The following is an 18350-nucleotide window of genomic DNA, read 5'->3' on the forward strand; positions in this document are numbered from 1 at the left end:
CTGTATGAAGTCTTCGTCCCTCAACCGTGGGCAGTTAAGCCCTGCATGGAACTGAAGCACCTATATTCTTGTTCTAGGGCTAGAGGCCAAGCCCAGGAGTTCACACTTGCAGACGTGGGAGGGGGTACTTAACCACGGAGCTACACCCCCGCCTGGAATTCTGTTGTTTATTGTGGTGTTGAATAAGAGTGACATTTCAGAACCCTGCCTAGATCCTATCAACCCTTCTTAAACAGTGTGGACAGTTCTGCTCCATGAGGAGGCAGGAGATTGGACAGGACTGCTCAGGAAGGAAACAGCTCCTAGCTCATCAGATACGGGCCCTACCTGCCTCTTCTCTGTCTGCTTACACCTTGGGTGTTTCTCTCCTAAATGTGCACTCTACTTCTAGAACCCAGACTAAGCAGGACCGAAAATCTGCTGGGATCAGGGTGTAAATGCTGAACGCCCAAGTGCTCCAGGCCTCCCTGGCCCTGGCTGACTTCTGCCAACCCCCAGCTTATTGCCAGGCCACATTTGCTCAGCCTTCCCTCTAGGGGTTCTCTCTAGGGCATCGTGTGATGCTGCAGAGGGTATGTGAGCTGGCTTCAGGGTCATCAGCCTGAAGCTTAGCCTAGAGTCTGTCTATTCCAGTGGTTCTCAACCTTCCCAGTGCTGTGACCCTTTAATACACTTCCTCATATTGTGGTGGCCCCCAAAATTATTTCGTTGCTATTTCATCACTGTAATTTTGTTACTGCTATGAATCATAATGTAAATAGCTGGTATGTAGGATATCTGATATTCGACCCCCAAAAGGGTCGTGACCCACAGATTGAGAATAGACTATTCTCTCTCTCTTTTTTTTTTATTTTTATTTATTTATTATTTATTTTTTTATTTTTTTTTTTGGTTTTTTGAGACAGGGTTTCTCTGTATAGCTTTGGAGCCTGTCCTGGAACTAGTTCTTGCAGCCCAGGCTGGCCTTGAACTCACAAGATCTGCCTGCCTCTGCCTCCCGAGTGCTGGGATTAAAGGTGTGCAGCACCACCTATAGACTCTATTCTTTGGGGTGTGCCATTCCCCATGGTGTCTGCTGGAACTACCTTCATCCACTGAGATGCAGTGGAGATGAAGGCAGGTGGACCACCTGATGCTGATGCAGTATGTCTTTCAGGTACACTTCCAGGAGATCATGGCCCATGTGGGGGACTGCAAGTGGATGTCCTGGCTCCCGGTGCTGGTGGTAAGTTGTTCTGAGTGCCTCTCCCACTGCACACTTACTTCAGCCCCTGCAGAACAAGGGGTATTCCCTCAGGCCAGAACCTTCGCTAGCTGTCCCACCTCAGACTGCCCTGAGCCTCCTGCACCTCGGCTTCAGAGCTCCTCCAGCCTCCTCCCCCCAGCTGTCAGAATGAGGCATGGGGGAATAAGGATGACGGTACCCCCAGTTCTAATTGGACCATTTTCCTGGCACTTGCTTCACTGGACTTGTAGATAGAAATGTTTCTCAGTGCTTAGCAGTGACGTGTTAGTCTATGTGATGGCCCACAGCTAAAAAAAGATCAGAAAGTTCCTGCCCTCTTGAGTCCTGCCTGGCAGTGGGGATTGAGACACCGTGAGACCAAAGGACCAGCCCCTGTAGCACCCAGAGATCTAGACATTCAAGAGAAGGGGTGCCTTCTTCATGACCTTAAGAGAATCCAAGGCTTCTCTTGGATGTGGGAAGAGGATGAATTTGGACAACAGGATCAGAAGTAAGCCATTGTAAGGATGGCTGTGGATGGGGGTGGAGACAGGAGTGGCCAATGTCGGGCTCTCTGGGGACTGTCCCTACATAACAACTGCATCTTGAGGAGGTGTGGAGGCCAAACACTTTTTCTGTGGCAGGTGTCCCTGATGTGCTCAGCCAAGGCAGAGGACTCCAACTGTGGCGAGAATGAATATCACAACCAGACTACCGGGTTGTGTCACCAATGTCCTCCCTGCAGACCAGGAGAGGAGCCCTACATGGTAAGAACCAGTGAGACGAAGGTTTCTCTCCCACCCACCAGTTCCTGAGTAACCACTCAGAGGCTTAATATTAATTATACATGTTTGGCTGATGGCTCGGGCTTATTCCTAACTAGCTTTTACATCTAAATTAACCCATTTCTAAGTATTGCCATGTGGCTGTGGCGTGACTGCTGGCATGTTGTTCCCTGGGCAGCTGGATGGCATGTCCCAGCTCCGCCCTTCTCCTGTATCTTTGCTTAGATTTCCCGCCTGACTGTATCCTGCCTTGTCATAGGCCAAAAGAGCTTTATTTATCAACCAATGAGAGCAACACATATTCACAGCGTATAGAAAGGCATCCCACAGCAGACCAGCCTAAGTCCTTGAGCTCTCGGGAGGTAGGGGTGTACTGACAGCACCATCCTCCTAAACTGTCACTGAGGTCACCAAGAGGTCACCAAGGTACATTCACCAGGGTTGAGTGGTATGAGCTGCAGAGCCCAGTGTACCCTGCAGCATATTTATCAGGAACTCTGAATTTTTTTTTTTTTAGTAGGGGCTGGGTTTCAAGACAGGGTTTCTCTAGGTAACAGTCCTAGCTGTCCTGGAACTCACTCTGTAGACCAGGTTGGCCTCAAAGTCACAGAGATCCTCCTGCCTCTGCCTTCCAAGTGCTGGAATTAAAGGTGTGCGTCACCACGGCCTGGCTCTAAATTCTTAGAAAAAAAGTGTCCTGTCCTGCCCTGTTGGGCTGATCGTCTGAATTGGAAGCAGACAGAAATGCTCTCCGGGAATAGTACATCCATTGTGAGTTCTGGGTTCCCATTCTGTGGTACAGCTAAGCTCGCATGCTCTTTGAAACACCAGAGAAACGTCAGGGGCAGCAGCATCTGGGGTTCTTGCAGAGTTCTGAGAAAACTCAGGCTTTCGGGTTTGTCCTATAGTGAAGGACACTCTGGGAAGCCACTGAACCTCTTTAAAGGACCTCATCTGGACACTGTCACTAAGCCATCAGAAGGTGGGCAGGAGCAAGCTTAGAGAAAGACCCGAGGAACACAGGACCTTACAATTACTGTAGGATGGGCAGCCAAGGGTGGACACGGCCAGCATGTCACTGTGCCAGCCTCTGTAGTCACTTGTATTCTCATATCCTCTGCCTCCCCGGCCAGTCCTGCGGATACGGCACCAAAGACGATGACTACGGCTGTGTGCCTTGCCCTGCAGAGAAGTTTTCCAAAGGAGGTTACCAGATATGCAGGCGCCACAAGGACTGTGAAGGCTTCTTCCGGGCCACGGTGCTGACACCGGGGGACATGGAAAACGATGCTGAGTGTGGCCCGTGTCTCCCTGGGTAAGTGTGCTGCTGGGCTGACCTCTGAGTGGGGAGGAGCCCGGGCCCTGTGAGCAGAACCCCGCAGGCACAACTTCCCACCCGTTGTCGTCACCTGGGGGTGATAAGTCCTGTCTGCTCACGGACAGGCAGCCTTCAGGTGCTGACTGCCTATGTACAACAAAGCAGCCAAACACAATGAAACAGTACATAGGAAGCATTTCGGAGGGGGATAAAATCTAACCTTCCCAGGAAGGTACTGGTTATGGCATTCTGGGAAGCCCTCTGATGTCTGCGCTTTCCATACCGTGGTGGTACATAGGTCTTCCCCCTCCAAAAGCCGCGTGAGACTACAGCTGGTCCGACAGACAAAAAGCTAAGAAATCTTTCTGTTTTCTGATAAAATGCATGAGCAAATTCTGCCCGGAATCAGAAAATTCCTATCTGGACACCCAATCAAGACTAAGCCACAGCTGTTGCGGCTGCCTCCCCCTAGTGGCCACAAAACATCACATTTTGCAAGACTGCAGAAGGAGAGGAAAAACATGGTGGGACAGGTGGGGGAGGGGATGGAAGTGGTGGTGGTGGTGGCGATACAGGTGTGGGTGGAGGAGGTGACAGAGATGGTGGTCGTGACGGTGATGGTGCCGATGGCTATGATGTAGCAGGTCTGGGGTGGGGTGGGGGGAGTCCAGGTAATGCCAGAGGTGAGCAGTACCTTATGAGAAGGAGGTACAGAAACGTCAGAAAGACACCTCCAGCATAACCATCAGTGAGCTATGAATTTGCTCTTCATCACCACACACACACACACACACACACACACACACACACCACACACACACAGAGAGAGAGAGAGAGAGAGAGAGAGAGAGAGAGAGAGAGTTCAGTTTTATTGTAGAAGCAATTATTTTACAGTTCCCATCCCCAGCTGTCCCTTTGCTGGTGACAGACTCCTACCCCAGTTTCCCAGGGTTCTGTCTTCAGCTTCGGGCCACCTCCCGAGTCACAGACTCAGGTATCCAAATATTTGCTAGGTAATCCAATGCTCCGGTCCCTCACACAAAGTGTGAATCTATGAGACAGTAGAGCCTCATCATGCAACCTTATCCTTCGACATGCAGAAAGCAGGAGGATAGAAATGGGGAGGGTGGTGGGCGATTCCCTTTCAAAAGATGAGTGAAAAGTAAATTTTCTACTCGCATAGTTGTTGCGGTTACTGTGTTGTGGAACTCCCTCCAAAAGGAACAGCAGCATTAGAACCAGAATAGCCGTATCCCCACATAACTGTATAGGCACCATTAAGGGGACTGGTTGGTGTAGACCCTGGGTTTGCCCCTGAGTGAGGGAAACTCAGTGAGATCTGATGGTAGACAGAATTAGTTTCTAATAGCTTACACAATTCTTAGAATTTCATTTTGACTGATTTATTTATTAATTGGCTTCAGTTTTTTTTTTTCTTGGTTCAAAAGTGTGGTACACAAACGCAGAGTGTCTGGGGGGTCCACTGTGTCAGGCACACACATCCCATCCCGCTTCCCTAGGAGGGAAAGGACCTCTGTGCAAACCCTGTCTACAGCCATGTAAAAGCTGCATTACTTATTTCTGCGTTATTTATTTTCCCTGAAAGCAGCAAGCATCTGAGAAGGTCTGGTCCTTTGGTTCCCATGGCCTCGGTGAGGAGCTCATGCCAGATGCAGAGACTCTAGAGGCAGGTAGAGCCAGATAGAGGTGTTCTAGCAACCAGTGCGGAAGACTTGACCCTTCAGACTGCCAAGTTAGGGAAGGATGCGACAGGACTCAGTGTCAGCAGGATCCTTTTGATAGCAGCAAGAGAGATGGCTGAGCAGTGACGAGCCTGGAACCTAGGGAGCAAGAATACGGAGAGCAGGGGGAACTAGGGCAGAGGCACTGCGGACAGCAAGAGTCTAAGTGCTGCCCAGAAGCTAGATGGAGGCACAGGACGGAACGGACTCATTGGCATCTGCCCTCCTGTGCGGACAGAAGCAGCGTACAGGAGGAAGAGGCATTTGGTGGGGATGGACAGACAGGTGGAGGTCGGATGAGTAGAACGCAGTGCTGCGGGACATCCAGACCAAACTCTCCCCGGCGGGCGGATGGAAAGGTGGAACACTCCAGGGAAGTGCTGAGCATCGCTTGGGCTGTGCATATGGCATCCCCAAAGCAGGCGGTTTCAGAGTGCAGGGAGGATGGGTCCCTGTGAGGTGAAGCTCCCTGACCAGACACCTGGCTCTCAGGTGGCTAGAGGAGAGCCTTGTGACGGTGCCACAATCAGTGGTCTATGCAAGCGGTTGCTCTGTCCCACGTGACTGTATGCAGCCAGCATCACTGCCCATTAGAGCCACGAAGAAGAGGCTTTCTAGCTAAAAGAGACAAGCCTGGCACCGTGCTGTGGCCGCACTGCTCAAAGGCAGATGCCAGCCGGCGCTGGAGATCTGACTTAAGAGCCATTTGCCTGCTCCCAATATTCACCAGAAAGTATCTAATCTCCGAGGACATTAGATAATAGTTGTGAGCCGCTGCCTCTAGAAGACTTCAGGCAGATGCCCGTTATGTAGACTGGGGTGGGGTTGCATAGGTTCCAGAAGCGTGTTTCAGGCTCTGAAGTCTTGAGTACTTCTCTCTCTGTTCCGTGGAACAGTAACTTTACCTTCACCATTGAGGTTAGAGCACCCGGTAAGTGAGGGAGGGGCCCATGTCCACACCATCTCAGTGTGCTGCATATCACTCCATAAATGTGGAGATTGGATCATTAGTTCCCTCTTGGCCTTGCAGTGAGTTCTATCTGCCAAGTCAGTCCGTCCTGACCCTGGAGTCACTGAACAGAAAAGCCTCCACTTTGCCCCTAGTCCCCAAGGACCTCTTAGAACTACTTCCCCTTCTCTCTGGATCTGAGGCTCCACAGGGACAGGCCCCACTTCCTATTGCATGTCCTAAACTTCCAGAACAAAATGAGGCTCTCATACTGTCACAGAGGACTATGGGACCTTTTGGCAGGCTGGACCGGTTAGCTCCATGAACCCCTGTGGTTGTGAGCCAGGATGTAGATTTACCTGGTGTTTGTCTTTTTAAGGCTGCGGGTTGGCCCTCTCCCCTCCCTGTGGTTTGGCAGGTGCTGGCTGCCAGTCTTCGGTTCTGCACACACATGTGGCCCAGACGCTCGCTGAACAATAGCAGCTCATGGGGCTTTCCTGTTGGGAAAGGTCTGTGTGGGAGAGGGAGAGGACAAGGCAGGAGGGAAGGGGTTAGATTTCATAACCTCCCTCGCTTTGCCATCCCCTGGCCCGTGGGTAGCTTCTGCAGCCAGCTCTACACCAACCACCACCTTTCCACAAGAGGCTTAGTGCAGCCCATGGCTGGGCAGGCTGGAGACAGGACTCTGTAGAGCACAGGTTGCTGCAGGTCATGGCATCTCATGACCCAGAGCCTCCACAAGCCTTGGTCCCAGGAAAGGGGAACCTGCTGGAGAAGCAATCAGAGGAAGGCAGTCTGAATAGAAGACTCTTGCATCCTTGTTTCAACTGAAGTTTGCCCCGAGCTAGACAACTTGGGCCAGGAAGAACAGAAGATAGAAGGAGGGATTGATTGAGGCTGTCCCCGGCTGACAAAGGCTCAGCTTAGCATGCTTCTCCATTATGATGTTCCTAGTCATCACTTCCATTCGGATTAACTCAGTTAGTGATGAGCACCCCCTCCCCCATGTGTCACTGCCTTTCCTTTCCAGAGCGCTGCATGAGACGAGCTTTATTACAAAAGTGGGCTTTGTGCTCGATGCTGCAGCCCAGTCATAGGCAAAACGTGCGTGTTCTGAGCACGCTGCGAGCAGCTCCGCCAGCTAGTGTGGGGCTGAGCGTCCTGAAAACATTTTCTATAACAGTTTCTCTCACAATGAGCTTATCAGAACACAACCTTGCGGTAACTCTGAGAGCATTTGTAGAGAAAAATCAAAATATGGATCAAAGAGTAAGGGCTTGCATCTTGGCAGAAAGATGTGGTCTTGACAGTAACTGGGCCACACATGCCTGAATGAACACTTTACTCCAGACAGAAGAAGCTGTCAGAGGGCAGAAGAGAGGCTAGCATCCTCTGCTCTTGTTTAGCCGTATGCAGAACTACAGGTACAAACTTTGAGGCTAGTTTAGGTTAGTCCTGAAAGAAAAGCCTAACATTTAAGAAATGGTCTCTGGGGCTGGAAGGATGGCTCTGTCAGTGCAGGCATGAAGATCTGAATCTAGATCGCCAACATCCACAGAAAAGTCAGAAGCGGCAACATGATCACAGAGCCAGGAGGGTACCTGGGCCCCAACTAGCCAGTCTGCCTAGTTGAATCAGTGAGCTACAGGCTCAGTGAGAGACCCTATCTTTACCAGTCAGGCAGAGAGCAAAGCAGCTAAGGTACCAGACATTGACCGCTGGTCTCCATTTGCCCACACGAGGAAGAGTGCTCCACATGCAGACGTGCACATACACACAGGAACACATGCGTAACAAGACACACGCTAAATATTCTTACAGCAGTACATGCTAGAACAAGGAGACTTCTTATCCGAAAACATTTGACACGTGTGTGCCGGGTGGGCCATGCAGCTTCTAAGGAGTTTCCGTCAACCTTGAGCTATGAATCAGTAGTTAGGAGCACTGGCTGCCCTTCCAAAGGAGCTGGATTTGACTTCCAGTACCTCCATGGCAAACTGTCTACAACTCCAGTTTTGGGGAATAGGACAGCTTCTTCTGACCCCCAGCGACAGCAAGCATCCACGTGATACACAAACAAAACGTGTAAACCAAAGACTCATACACATAAGATGAAAACAAACAGTAATTTTTTTTCTTTTACAGTTTTTCAGGCCTGTCCCTTCATTAAGTTACTTTGTAAGGCTTAGTCAAGCGTATAGTCAGGGCCCGGGTGGGAGTGTGGAGCTGGAAACAGAAGCCCCTGGGAGAAACAGAGAGAGAAACTCAGATGGGAGGTGTCAGCCTACAGCAGGAAGTGCCTACCTGCATCCAAAGAAAGGCTACCTCACCACAGATGGGAACCCCAGACAGGCCAGCCAGCAGCCCCCTCCCTGCTAAACCCAGGTCTTCAATACGTAACAGGTCCTAAAGCCCCTGTGATCCCTACCCCTTCTATGTGTGTGACTTTGGAGCCTTACCTGGGATGGAGCCCGACATCCAAACATAACCAGAACAGACAAGTCTGTGGCTCTGCCACTTTAAAGGGGGGATGGGTGACACCCCCAAATACCTTTGGAGCGTTTCTCCAGTTCAGTACTTGGAACTGCAGAGCGGAATATAACGCCACTCGTTACCTCGTGTGGCCGCTCTTCATCAACAATTGTCCTCCTTTCGTCCCTGGCAAGAGGTTTGCCCTCACTGACCTCCGGCACCCGGTCTTGGCAGGACAGGAGAAGAAAACGGTGTGGCCTGGGAGCCAGATGTCAGACCGCTGAAAACAGAGCTGACCGGAGCACCTTGAGGCCACCTGCCCCTGCGGAGTGATTAATAACCACTCTCCACCACTGGTCCCTATGAGGCTCCTTGCTTCACTGACAAAGATGGCTTCTAAGGGGACCAGAGGGTGCTTTTGGGAGCTATTTCCAGAAGGCTTGACAGTTAAACTGTTGTGGCTTCTCCGAAGGGTGTTTTTGAGATTGGTTAATTAATGTTTACAAGATACACAGGGATCTGAAGATAAAAGGCGTTGAGGAAGGGCAAGCAATCACAACCCTGGTGTTACTGGTAATGGTCCAAGCTCAGGCGGGCTGGGGTCCAGAGTCTCCCAGCCCGCCCTCCAGCCCCATCTGCACCACCCACAGTCGTCAGGGGGGGCTAATAAGAAAGAGGTTGGGAAACAGCTGCAGGTGGATCCACCAGCAGAGAGGGCTTTTCATCTTGGGGTTCTCAGAAAGAGAAGCAATGCAGCCCGCACACAGGCTCCCTTTATTTCATTAGACTCCCCACAGTGTGGTCAACGGCCTCATGATCACCACACAATGTTCATTTATGGTAATGGCTCACACCAAGAAATGAGCCAAAATGTCAAAGAATTCCCCTCCCATGCCGCTACTGGGAGGGGATTGGGTACTGCTGAGGGCCGGATCCTTTAAAGGGCGGGGCATAGGTAGTAGCAGGAGCATTGCTTGGGTGAAAAGGGGCTTGAGGTAGCATCACTCTGAGTAAGTCCACCCTTTACTCTGAATGCGACCACAAACAAACGCAATAGTTACACAGGTGTCTTTAGCCTGGGCCATTAAGGGTATCAGGACCTGATTCCTCTCTGGGTCATCTTCAAGGCCACCAACACTGACCTGTGTGACCCCTCTAGTCATTTCCTGTCTCTGGCACTGTCACCCAGGCAGGCAGCTGAGGGGTCCCAAGGGCCCCCAGGGACAAGCAGGCATTTTGCCAGCAGCCCCATCAGGCTCTGGGTTCTAAGAGGGGAGAGGGACTGGGAGCTCACCAGTGCCCCCAGGTGGTGGCACACAGGTACTGCTGCTGAAAGCTTTTATGGGAGGTACAAATTACACACACACACACACACACACACACACACACACACACACACACACACACACCAGACCCTTCAAGAAAGGAACAAAGAGAGGAAGCCATGTGAAGTCAGGCCCCAAATCATCCCAGTACTGGAAAAAGACTATTCTACTTCAGGACATGCTAAACATCCCCCCAAGAAACTCAGGGAGGGCTGTTGGCCTCTCAGGCCCTCAGTTCCCACCAAGCTACTTCATACCTGGCTTCAGCAATGGCCTGGTGACATCCAGGTTGTGTCTGTGAAGTTCTTCTCATGCAAACACCTTTACTCTGTCTCATCTTGTCTCCTCAGCTACTACATGCTGGAAAACAGACCGAGGAACATCTACGGCATGGTGTGCTACTCCTGTCTCTTGGCCCCTCCCAACACCAAGGAATGTAAGTGTTTCCCCTTCCATAGAACCACTGTCTCATTGAAACGCAATGGTCTCACGGTGCCCCAAATGTGTGTGGTTGCATCATAAAATGAAAGAAGTTGATGTTCTTCTCCTTGGAGTGGTCTTACCAAGAGCAAGCCTGGATCAGAATTCTGTTTCTCTCCCTATGTCTTCCATCATCTTCGGTCGGTCTGTTGTGTGAGTTTGAGTCTGTGCCTGCCCAAAGGCCATCTTGTGAATGTCTGTCCCATACCTATGTGCGTGACTGTCTGTGTCCCTAACAAAGGGCTTTGCTCTCTCTTGTATTGAACAGCACAGAAAAGGGGAAGGAATCCACACGGGGATGGGATGAGGGAAATGGGACAGAAATCCTTGACAGGGCTTTACAAAGGGTGACGTCACTGACTCCCAGTGACCCCGACTGTCCCACATAACACACACTCCTGCAAATGTCACTGCACACAGACTCATCAGCCTATACCCATGCGGTGGCCAGCATTGATGGTGGATATGTTTTATAAGGTTGTTCTCCACAGCCTACATAAACACACACACACACATGCACTACTCTTGGGGACGGGGCACGAAAGGATACAAAATTGAAGATTACCGCTGTGCATCGTCTTAGGTTGTAAATGCTGACTGCATGGGAAGTCCAAGACATAGTAAGGACATGTCAATTTGTTCCATTGTTCTCTTTAAAGCAGAAACAAGCTGAGCACACAGTAGGATCACAGTCTTATGTCCTGAGTGACCTCATGGGATATTATTAACTCCAACTGTCAGGTCCTGCACAAGTTCCTGTCTCTGAGAATGTTAAAAAATAATTCTAACAGTCTGTAATGGTAAAAGTAAAACACTGCAGGTCTCCGAGTGGCGGCAGGCAGTGGGTCCTGAGACTGCAGCGGGCCACGAAGGCAGCCAGTCCCAGGCAGGGAGCCGTGTGGCAGGTGACAGACAGACAGACAGACAGATAGGCATACCATGCAGAGTGAGGTTGGATATTTATTTAGTGGATGAGGGAAGGGGAGAGGGAAGAAGGGAGAAGAGGAGAGAGAAAGAGAGAGAGAGAGAGAGAGAGAACCAGAAAGGGGGGAGGAGCCATGGCAGCAGCTACCTTTTTGGGAGAGAGATGGAAAAGAAAAGGGCTCATACTGGAAGGCCAGCCTTGGGGGGGGGGGTTGTCTCTTAAAGGGACAGGACAGACCATTACACAGTCCATCACCACAAGGCCCCATTTACTACTGGTATAGAATGAAGCCAGGCCCAACACCTAGATAAGATTAGCACAGAAGCAGCTGGACAGGGAGGCAGCTCAGCCAGCAGCAGCATTTGTTTCTCTTGCAGAGGACTGCAGTTCAGTTCCCAGCACCCAGCTCAGGGGCTAACAACCACCCAGCTCAGGGGCTAACAGCCATCCAGCTCAGGGGCTAACAGCCATCCAGCTCAGGGGCTAACAGCCATCCAGCTCAGGGGCTAACAACCACCCAGCTCAGGGGCTAACAACCGTCCAGCTCAGGGGCTAACAACCACCCAGCTCAGGGGCTAACAGCCACCCAGCTCAGGGGCTAACAACCATCCAGCTCAGGGGCTAACAGCCACCCAGCTCAGGGGCTAACAACCATCCAGCTCAGGGGCTAACAACCACCCAGCTCAGGGGCTAACAACCACCCAGCTCAGGGGATCTGATGCCTTCTCCTGGCCTCTGTGGGTACCTATCACACACACTCACACTCACTCACACACACACACACACACACACAAATTAATAAAAATTAAATTTTTCTTGAAAGACCAACACAACAAAGGTATAAATAGACATTAAGGCCATCATGCTGGTCAGTCAGCAACTCCTCTAAGGAGTCACTTGGTTGTCCCTTCTGTCATGAAGAGAGAGGTCCCAAGACCTGATCTACTGAGCTAATGTGTGTGACCATTAAAAAAGCTAAAGAGACTGCAGATACAAAGGTATTTGGAAAGAACTGTAAAGTGCTAGACAATTTTAAGCTCTCCTGTATATATAAAATTACACAAGGCCATGGGAAATGTAGAAATATCCGTAAGCGATCAAGAATTGAAATAGCTCCCAAAAATTACAGCTGTCAGCCTCGTGAGATTATCATCCTCCATGGGCTGCTGCTTTCCTAGTCTCTTAAGAATTGCTCTTCCGTTTATGGAGAAGGGTCCTCCCCCCGTTTCAGAGCACTGGAATGTATGGTTTCTTGGATTTTTGAGACATGGTCTATTAAATGTTGATATGTTCTGAAGTTGGGGCCCTTAACCTGCATCCGAACATCAACCCTACTAAAAAGGTGTTTGGGGACCCCGTCATACTGGATGGATGGAGGCTGGATGAAGGAAGGCTGGACGGAGGCTAGCCTCATCTACCCATGCTCCATAGGAAGGGAAGCCGATGCCTGGAACCCTCAGGCCACGATAGTACTTTCCTGGAGAGTGTAATAGGGACTTCCTCCTTAAAAGGTCGGGTGACAGGAATGGAAGAGTGTCACCTCCCTTCTGGTGAGGCCAGGAGAGGAGTGGACTGGGCAGGAGGGTGCCTAGAGGCAGGGATGCTAGCCTTTGGGGTACTCAGAGGGCCAGGCCCTTCTCTGTATTCCAAGTAGTTTAGCAACTGGAATAGATTTGCATGTGTTTAAAATTGAACTTCCTACCTGTCATATGCTAATTCATTTACAAATTGGAGGAGGCCCTGCGGCTCCTGGCTGCCAGCCTGACCTGAGGTGAAGTCAGCTGCCATTGCTAATGTGTCTTCTGTCAGGGCATCTCCATGGATTAAATGCCAGATAACTCTGTGCAGAGGTTCTCAACTGAGTGGGAGAGATCAGGGTCTGCCATTGCTAATGTGTCTTCTGTCAGGGCATCTCCATGGATTAAATGCCAGATAACTCTGTGCAGAGGTTCTCAACTGAGTGGGAGAGATTCTTAGTCTGTGGAACCTGGGAGGAAAGCAGCTCCCCTTGCGGGCCTCACACAGATGCATGCCCTTCCCTAATTGCCTCGCCAGCCAGAAGAGCTAACTAACCATGTGCATCCAACCTAGCGGAAAGCAGGCAAAGTCCCTGACTCCTAGGGGTTAAGCAACAAAACACACAGAATTCCCTTCCTTCCCTCTAGTCTTTAATTGCTTAACTGATGACAGCTAGATCCCAGGAAGGCTTCGTTGTAGGTTTCTATACTCCAGTCTTGGCTCTGGGGCCAGTCCAGCTCCCACTGGAATCCTTTCAAGCCGATCTCCAGGCATTTGTTTCCCAGCCCAGAACTTGTCAATGACAGATGTGGTCGGATTCTTCCTCAGAACTAGAACAGGCTCCACTCTGCCCTTCTCTATCCTGGCCTCAGTCTGGAGACTGTGTTACCCAGGATGCACTGTGACCAGAAAGACTACCAGTAAAGATGGCCCCCGTAAAATTAGGAGACCCATACACTCTGTATTGTTGTCCACAGCCCCGCCCCAGGAAAGCCAGAGACTTGGCCAAACCTCGTCTTTGTTGGGATCTTGACATCCCTGGCTGGTGGCCTAGGCTGCACCCCTTCCTAAAGGGTGGATTTGCTGGGCCTTGCTGAACCAAGTTGTCATTCTTGGTACTCTGAGTCAAGGACCCTGGGGCACCTGGTGATGCAGCTACATGCCCAGGAGAGCGAGAGCAGGCAGATGGCCAGGTGCAGGACAGCCAGCCTAGCTGCAGGCCTGAATCAGCATGAGGGTCTCCTCTGTGGGAAGGACGAGGGTCAGGGTGCCCACCGCTCTCCTTACCCTGCATGAATGAGCCTGCTCTGGCCTTCTCAGAGAACTGTCTGCTTCTCTGAGCACTGGGCAGAGGAGTTCGACTCTTAGTGTATGAACTGCTTGAGATAGTAGCTCATGTTTCTGGGTCTGCCTCTGACGCAGGGGGTCTGAGTGGTCCCCAAACACATTTTCATTAAGTATGACATTTGGGCATAGGTTAAGGGCTCTGGCTCCAGACCCTTTCTGCCTTTGTTAGAGTATTTATCCAGCCTCATGAAGCTGTCTCTGTCCCTGCCGAGCTGTACTAAGTGGCGGCATCCACCAAACAGACTTTCACAAACCAGGGTGGATTAAGGCTCACCAAGTGCTCCCATAAGCATGTCATAGAGTGCATCCATCAAAGGCCCTCAGGAGGAATGAGAAAGTGACACGCATTTACTTATGAAGTAGAATTAAATGTTCCTGTTCCGGATGGCCAAGATGCTGGGTCCCAGGTCAGTCCTGCCTCCAGGCTGACCATCGTCTCCATCAAAGCGTGGAGACCATGGGATCCTTGGAATTGCTTTAGTTTCTGCTTTCTCTGCTGTGTAATTGAGACAATAGCCACACACACTGGGGAGACAGAATGTGTGCATTGAATCTGGAAACACAAAACAAGATACAGCTGGCAGCCTTCCCTAAACTGGCACCCAGCAATCTCTTCCCAAGGCCTTGCAGCAAAGCCCCCTGCCCTCCTGCCAGGAACATCCCACCGGGAGAGCTTCAGGCCTTGGCCTCTTTTGCCACCTGGTGTCATGGTGCACTGGTAAATCCAAGTTAGACCGAAGGCACACGAAAGCCCTTTGGTTTGTTTTCTCAGTAAACCAAGGAGCAAGATGTACTTGAGCAAGGAGCTCTGTCTATAATTTCCTTTCTCCCACGTTGTCCTGAGAATGCAGATATCCCGGACAGCTAAGTTGAGGGGCCTGTGCTGTAAGGACAATTGGTCAGAGTTTGGAGGCAGAATCTCAGGACTGGAGAAAGGTGTGCATCCCTCTTGACTTCCATGTGAATTCCCACCCCGAAGAAAGTGATCTCATTATCTTTACATCCGTTTCCTCTAAGATCTGTGTCACATGATCTCTGTGAGGACAGGTGGGACTGAATGGACTATGTGTGGGGAAATACCCCCCACGGGGCTAGTGAGATAACCCACCCAGCAGAGTGGGCAGCAGGCTCAGCCACACGACAGTGGCCCTGCACTTCTAACAGCTCGTCTGGGACAGAGTGGTTAGAAAGACAAGGACATAATGCAATAGAAGCACTGTGTTGTGGCAGGACCAGCCCTGTCACCTCTATCTATCTATTCATCTATCGATCGATCAATCAATCTATCATCTCAGTGTGTGTGTGTGTGTGTGTGTGTGTGTGTGTGTGTGTTTAATCACCTAGCAGTGGCTAAGTCCCCTGAGTTTAGTCATGAATAGGGTGGTCTCTTACGAGAGGGACACCCAGGCTGTGGCTTAGAGCATTGTAGTGGATTATGTTTGGCACACATGACTCCCTCATGTGAGCCTTAGAATATAAACAGGAAACCCTGACCTCTAGGAGCATGGACCCAGTCACTTCTGTAAAGTACTATTCACACCAGAACATGCCACGCAGTACTGTTCACACCAAAACGTGCCACATACCACCATTCACACCAGAACATGCCACGCAGTACTGTTCACACCCAAACGTGCCACATGGCACTGTTCACACCAGAACAAACATGCCATGTAGCACTGTTCAAACCAGAGCATGCCACACAGCACCGAGGACCTGGTAAGAGGCAGGGTCTTCCAAAGGAGGCCTGAGTAGAAGCAAAGATAGTGTTCCCAGCAAACCAGTCCTCTCCCTTCGAGCAGCTGGTGAGGAACCAATGACCCCACCCATGGCTCAAGGATCCACCGCCAGGGTTGTGGGGCACCTCCTTGACAACCCTAAGAACCAAATCACTCTTTAAAATCCAAACTGTTTACACTCTGTAGAGGATGCCAGGCAAACTCTAATGCATACTGGCACTTTTATAAATTGTGTGGATTAACAACTTCAAAGGCCCGTATATACCATCATCTCTTTGAACAGAGCTACAACCCCACTAAGCCTTGCGCTTCCAGCTCCCTAAGTCCCCGAGGGGAACAGGGTAGGGTGAGATATTCCTAGCTGCAAAACATTTTGAGAGTACAGAGTCAATCCGCATCAGACCAGAGTACAGCCTGATATGGGAGAATATGCATGTAGGGGTCCTAGCATGCTGCTCAGGGGACTTGCACCATGGCCATGCCTCCCTGATGGGCAATGCAGATGCTAAGGCATCTTCTAGGCTCCGCCCCCAAGTACCTTGTAAGCGGGGATAGTTTATAGAGCCATGATGATGATGGTATGCCCTGAAGAGCAGCAATAACCCAGGTCTGTGGCTCTCTCTCTTTCTCTCCCTCTCCGTGGGTCTTGTCCAAACATACATCACACACGGTTTATTCAACACGATACAGTGTGTTCCTAATATTAACGTCTATAATTCTGCTATGTGTTTTTCAAGGATTTGGGAGGATAGAGAGCGGGTGTTTGTTTCCTCTGGGGATTTTTTCCAACCGCTCTAAGAAAGAACAGCATCCCGAAGTGATTGCCAGTGTCCTGTGTTTGCCCCGCAAGGCCTGCAGGTGCCCTCCTGACCATTAGCAAGCCACACTCACTGCGGCTTCTAGGGGGTCCTTTGGGGACTGCGCTGCCCCAGCGCTCTCTATGACGGTGCCAAGGGGCTTGAGCAGACCTGTGTGAGTTTGGCCTGGCAGCCTAGGGATGTTCAGGACTAGGGTTTGCTCTGCTTTTCTGAGGCCTCCCTCGCCTAGAAGGCAGAAGGCACTGAATTGAGGGCAAAAGAGACCAAATAAGAGGCAGGTGGTTGTTTTGGGTTTTTTTTTGTCACTGCTGTGCTCAGAGCAGGTCCTACTGAATCTGATTTCAGCTGTTCTCCAGAGTACATTTCTTTCGCCTGCCTGAAACAGAGCCGTCACTCAGAACAACCGAACCACGCACCCATGCATTCAGTTGCTCTGGGTCCCTTCGGCTCTCTCTTTGCTGAAAGAGCAGCTCCACTCTCTTGCCAGTTCTGACCCTGAGAAGCCTGTCGTCAGGCCGTGGGGTGCAGCCCTTCAGGACCTGCACGGCCTGTGGGCCTGGCTGAATCTGTGTAATCCTGCTCCTTCTGTACACATAGGCCCCAGAGTCTGCTGCAGGATCCCAGAGGGAAGTATCTGCCTCCCTGAAGAGTCTGGAAGTTCCCTGAGGTCCATCACATAGGAAGGGTAGGGTGGAGGTCATGAAGACCAAAAGGGTTCTCTTGAAGGGTGGCTGCAGGTGTTTGGCTCCAGTCCCCGGCTTAGAGAAGAGGTCTACCTTCCTGCCATACCTCATCCCCACTTCCCCCTTCTCAGATGCACTCAGCACAGCATCCTTTGGCTGGGGAGTTCCTGGCAGCTCCTATAGCCTGTACAATCTGGATGCTCTGCTAACACCAACTGGAGTTCAGTTTGGGGACTGTCCAGCAAGGCATAGCTGGCCCAAGCAGGTAGCATCTGTGGCTCTGGAAGATGTCCGTAACAAGTAGCAGCCTGTACCAATGTTTGGCGATGTCATGGAACCAGCCCTCTCGGGTACAGGGGCATTTCATAAGTCTGTACTAACCACGCTACCTCTATTGTTTCTTTCTAGACCATAGACCTGGGTGTGTTTGCACCCTGTCCCCAGCCCTGTTACTGCCTTGGTCGACAAGTTCTAGCAAGCAGGGAAAGAAGGGACCAAAAAAAAAGACAAAGATTGCTCGTGTCCACAAATACAGCCCGTGGCTTTTTTTTTCTTCTTCTGCCCATATATCTTAAGCTCACCTGAGCCCCTAACCAAACCATCAGATCAGTTTCTTTTCAATGTTCTATTTGCTTTAGAGAAAGGCAATTAGGTTCTATTCAAAGCTGGGTCAAGACCGTCCTCCTGATGACACGTGATGTCTGTTTCCCAGCATAGTACAAATGTCAAGACCCTGGAGCTTGCCTCTGCTGGCTGGAGCAGCTGCCAGCCTGTAAAAAACTTGGTGGGGGTCTGTGAGCAGGAAGGGGTACAGCCTGAATGTCTGTCATTTGATAGGTGAGCAGGTGAAAGTAGCTATGTAGACAGGACCACCACTGGGGACTACCTCGCCTAAGAGTTATCCCTAAAGATAAACTTTAATAGTAGAACGTTAAGTTTGGAACCTGAAGGTCACAGAAAGGCTTCCAGTCTTCCTCCAGAAAGTTAAAGAGACATCTCACCCTCCCTGGGCAAGTGACTATCC

The 18350-nt window shown here is 50.7% G+C and overlaps 1 protein-coding gene across 1 annotated transcript in view; it reads left to right on the forward strand.

Annotated features, from left to right (window-relative positions):
- Window positions 1-1174: 1174 nt before the first annotated feature.
- Edar (ectodysplasin A receptor) overlaps window positions 1175-18350 on the forward strand; it is a 28453-nt gene continuing 11277 nt past the window's right edge. The window contains exons 1-4 of the mRNA XM_041656590.1: window positions 1175-1225; window positions 1870-1992; window positions 3144-3325; window positions 10167-10252. Of these exons, the coding sequence (XP_041512524.1) occupies window positions 1175-1225; window positions 1870-1992; window positions 3144-3325; window positions 10167-10252 (442 nt within the window). The remainder of the gene's footprint in view (window positions 1226-1869; window positions 1993-3143; window positions 3326-10166; window positions 10253-18350) is intronic.

This window comes from Microtus oregoni, unplaced genomic scaffold, assembly GCF_018167655.1.
Source record: "Microtus oregoni isolate MIOR12 unplaced genomic scaffold, Mior012 000007F_ref0000211, whole genome shotgun sequence".
NCBI lineage: Eukaryota > Metazoa > Chordata > Mammalia > Rodentia > Cricetidae > Microtus > Microtus oregoni.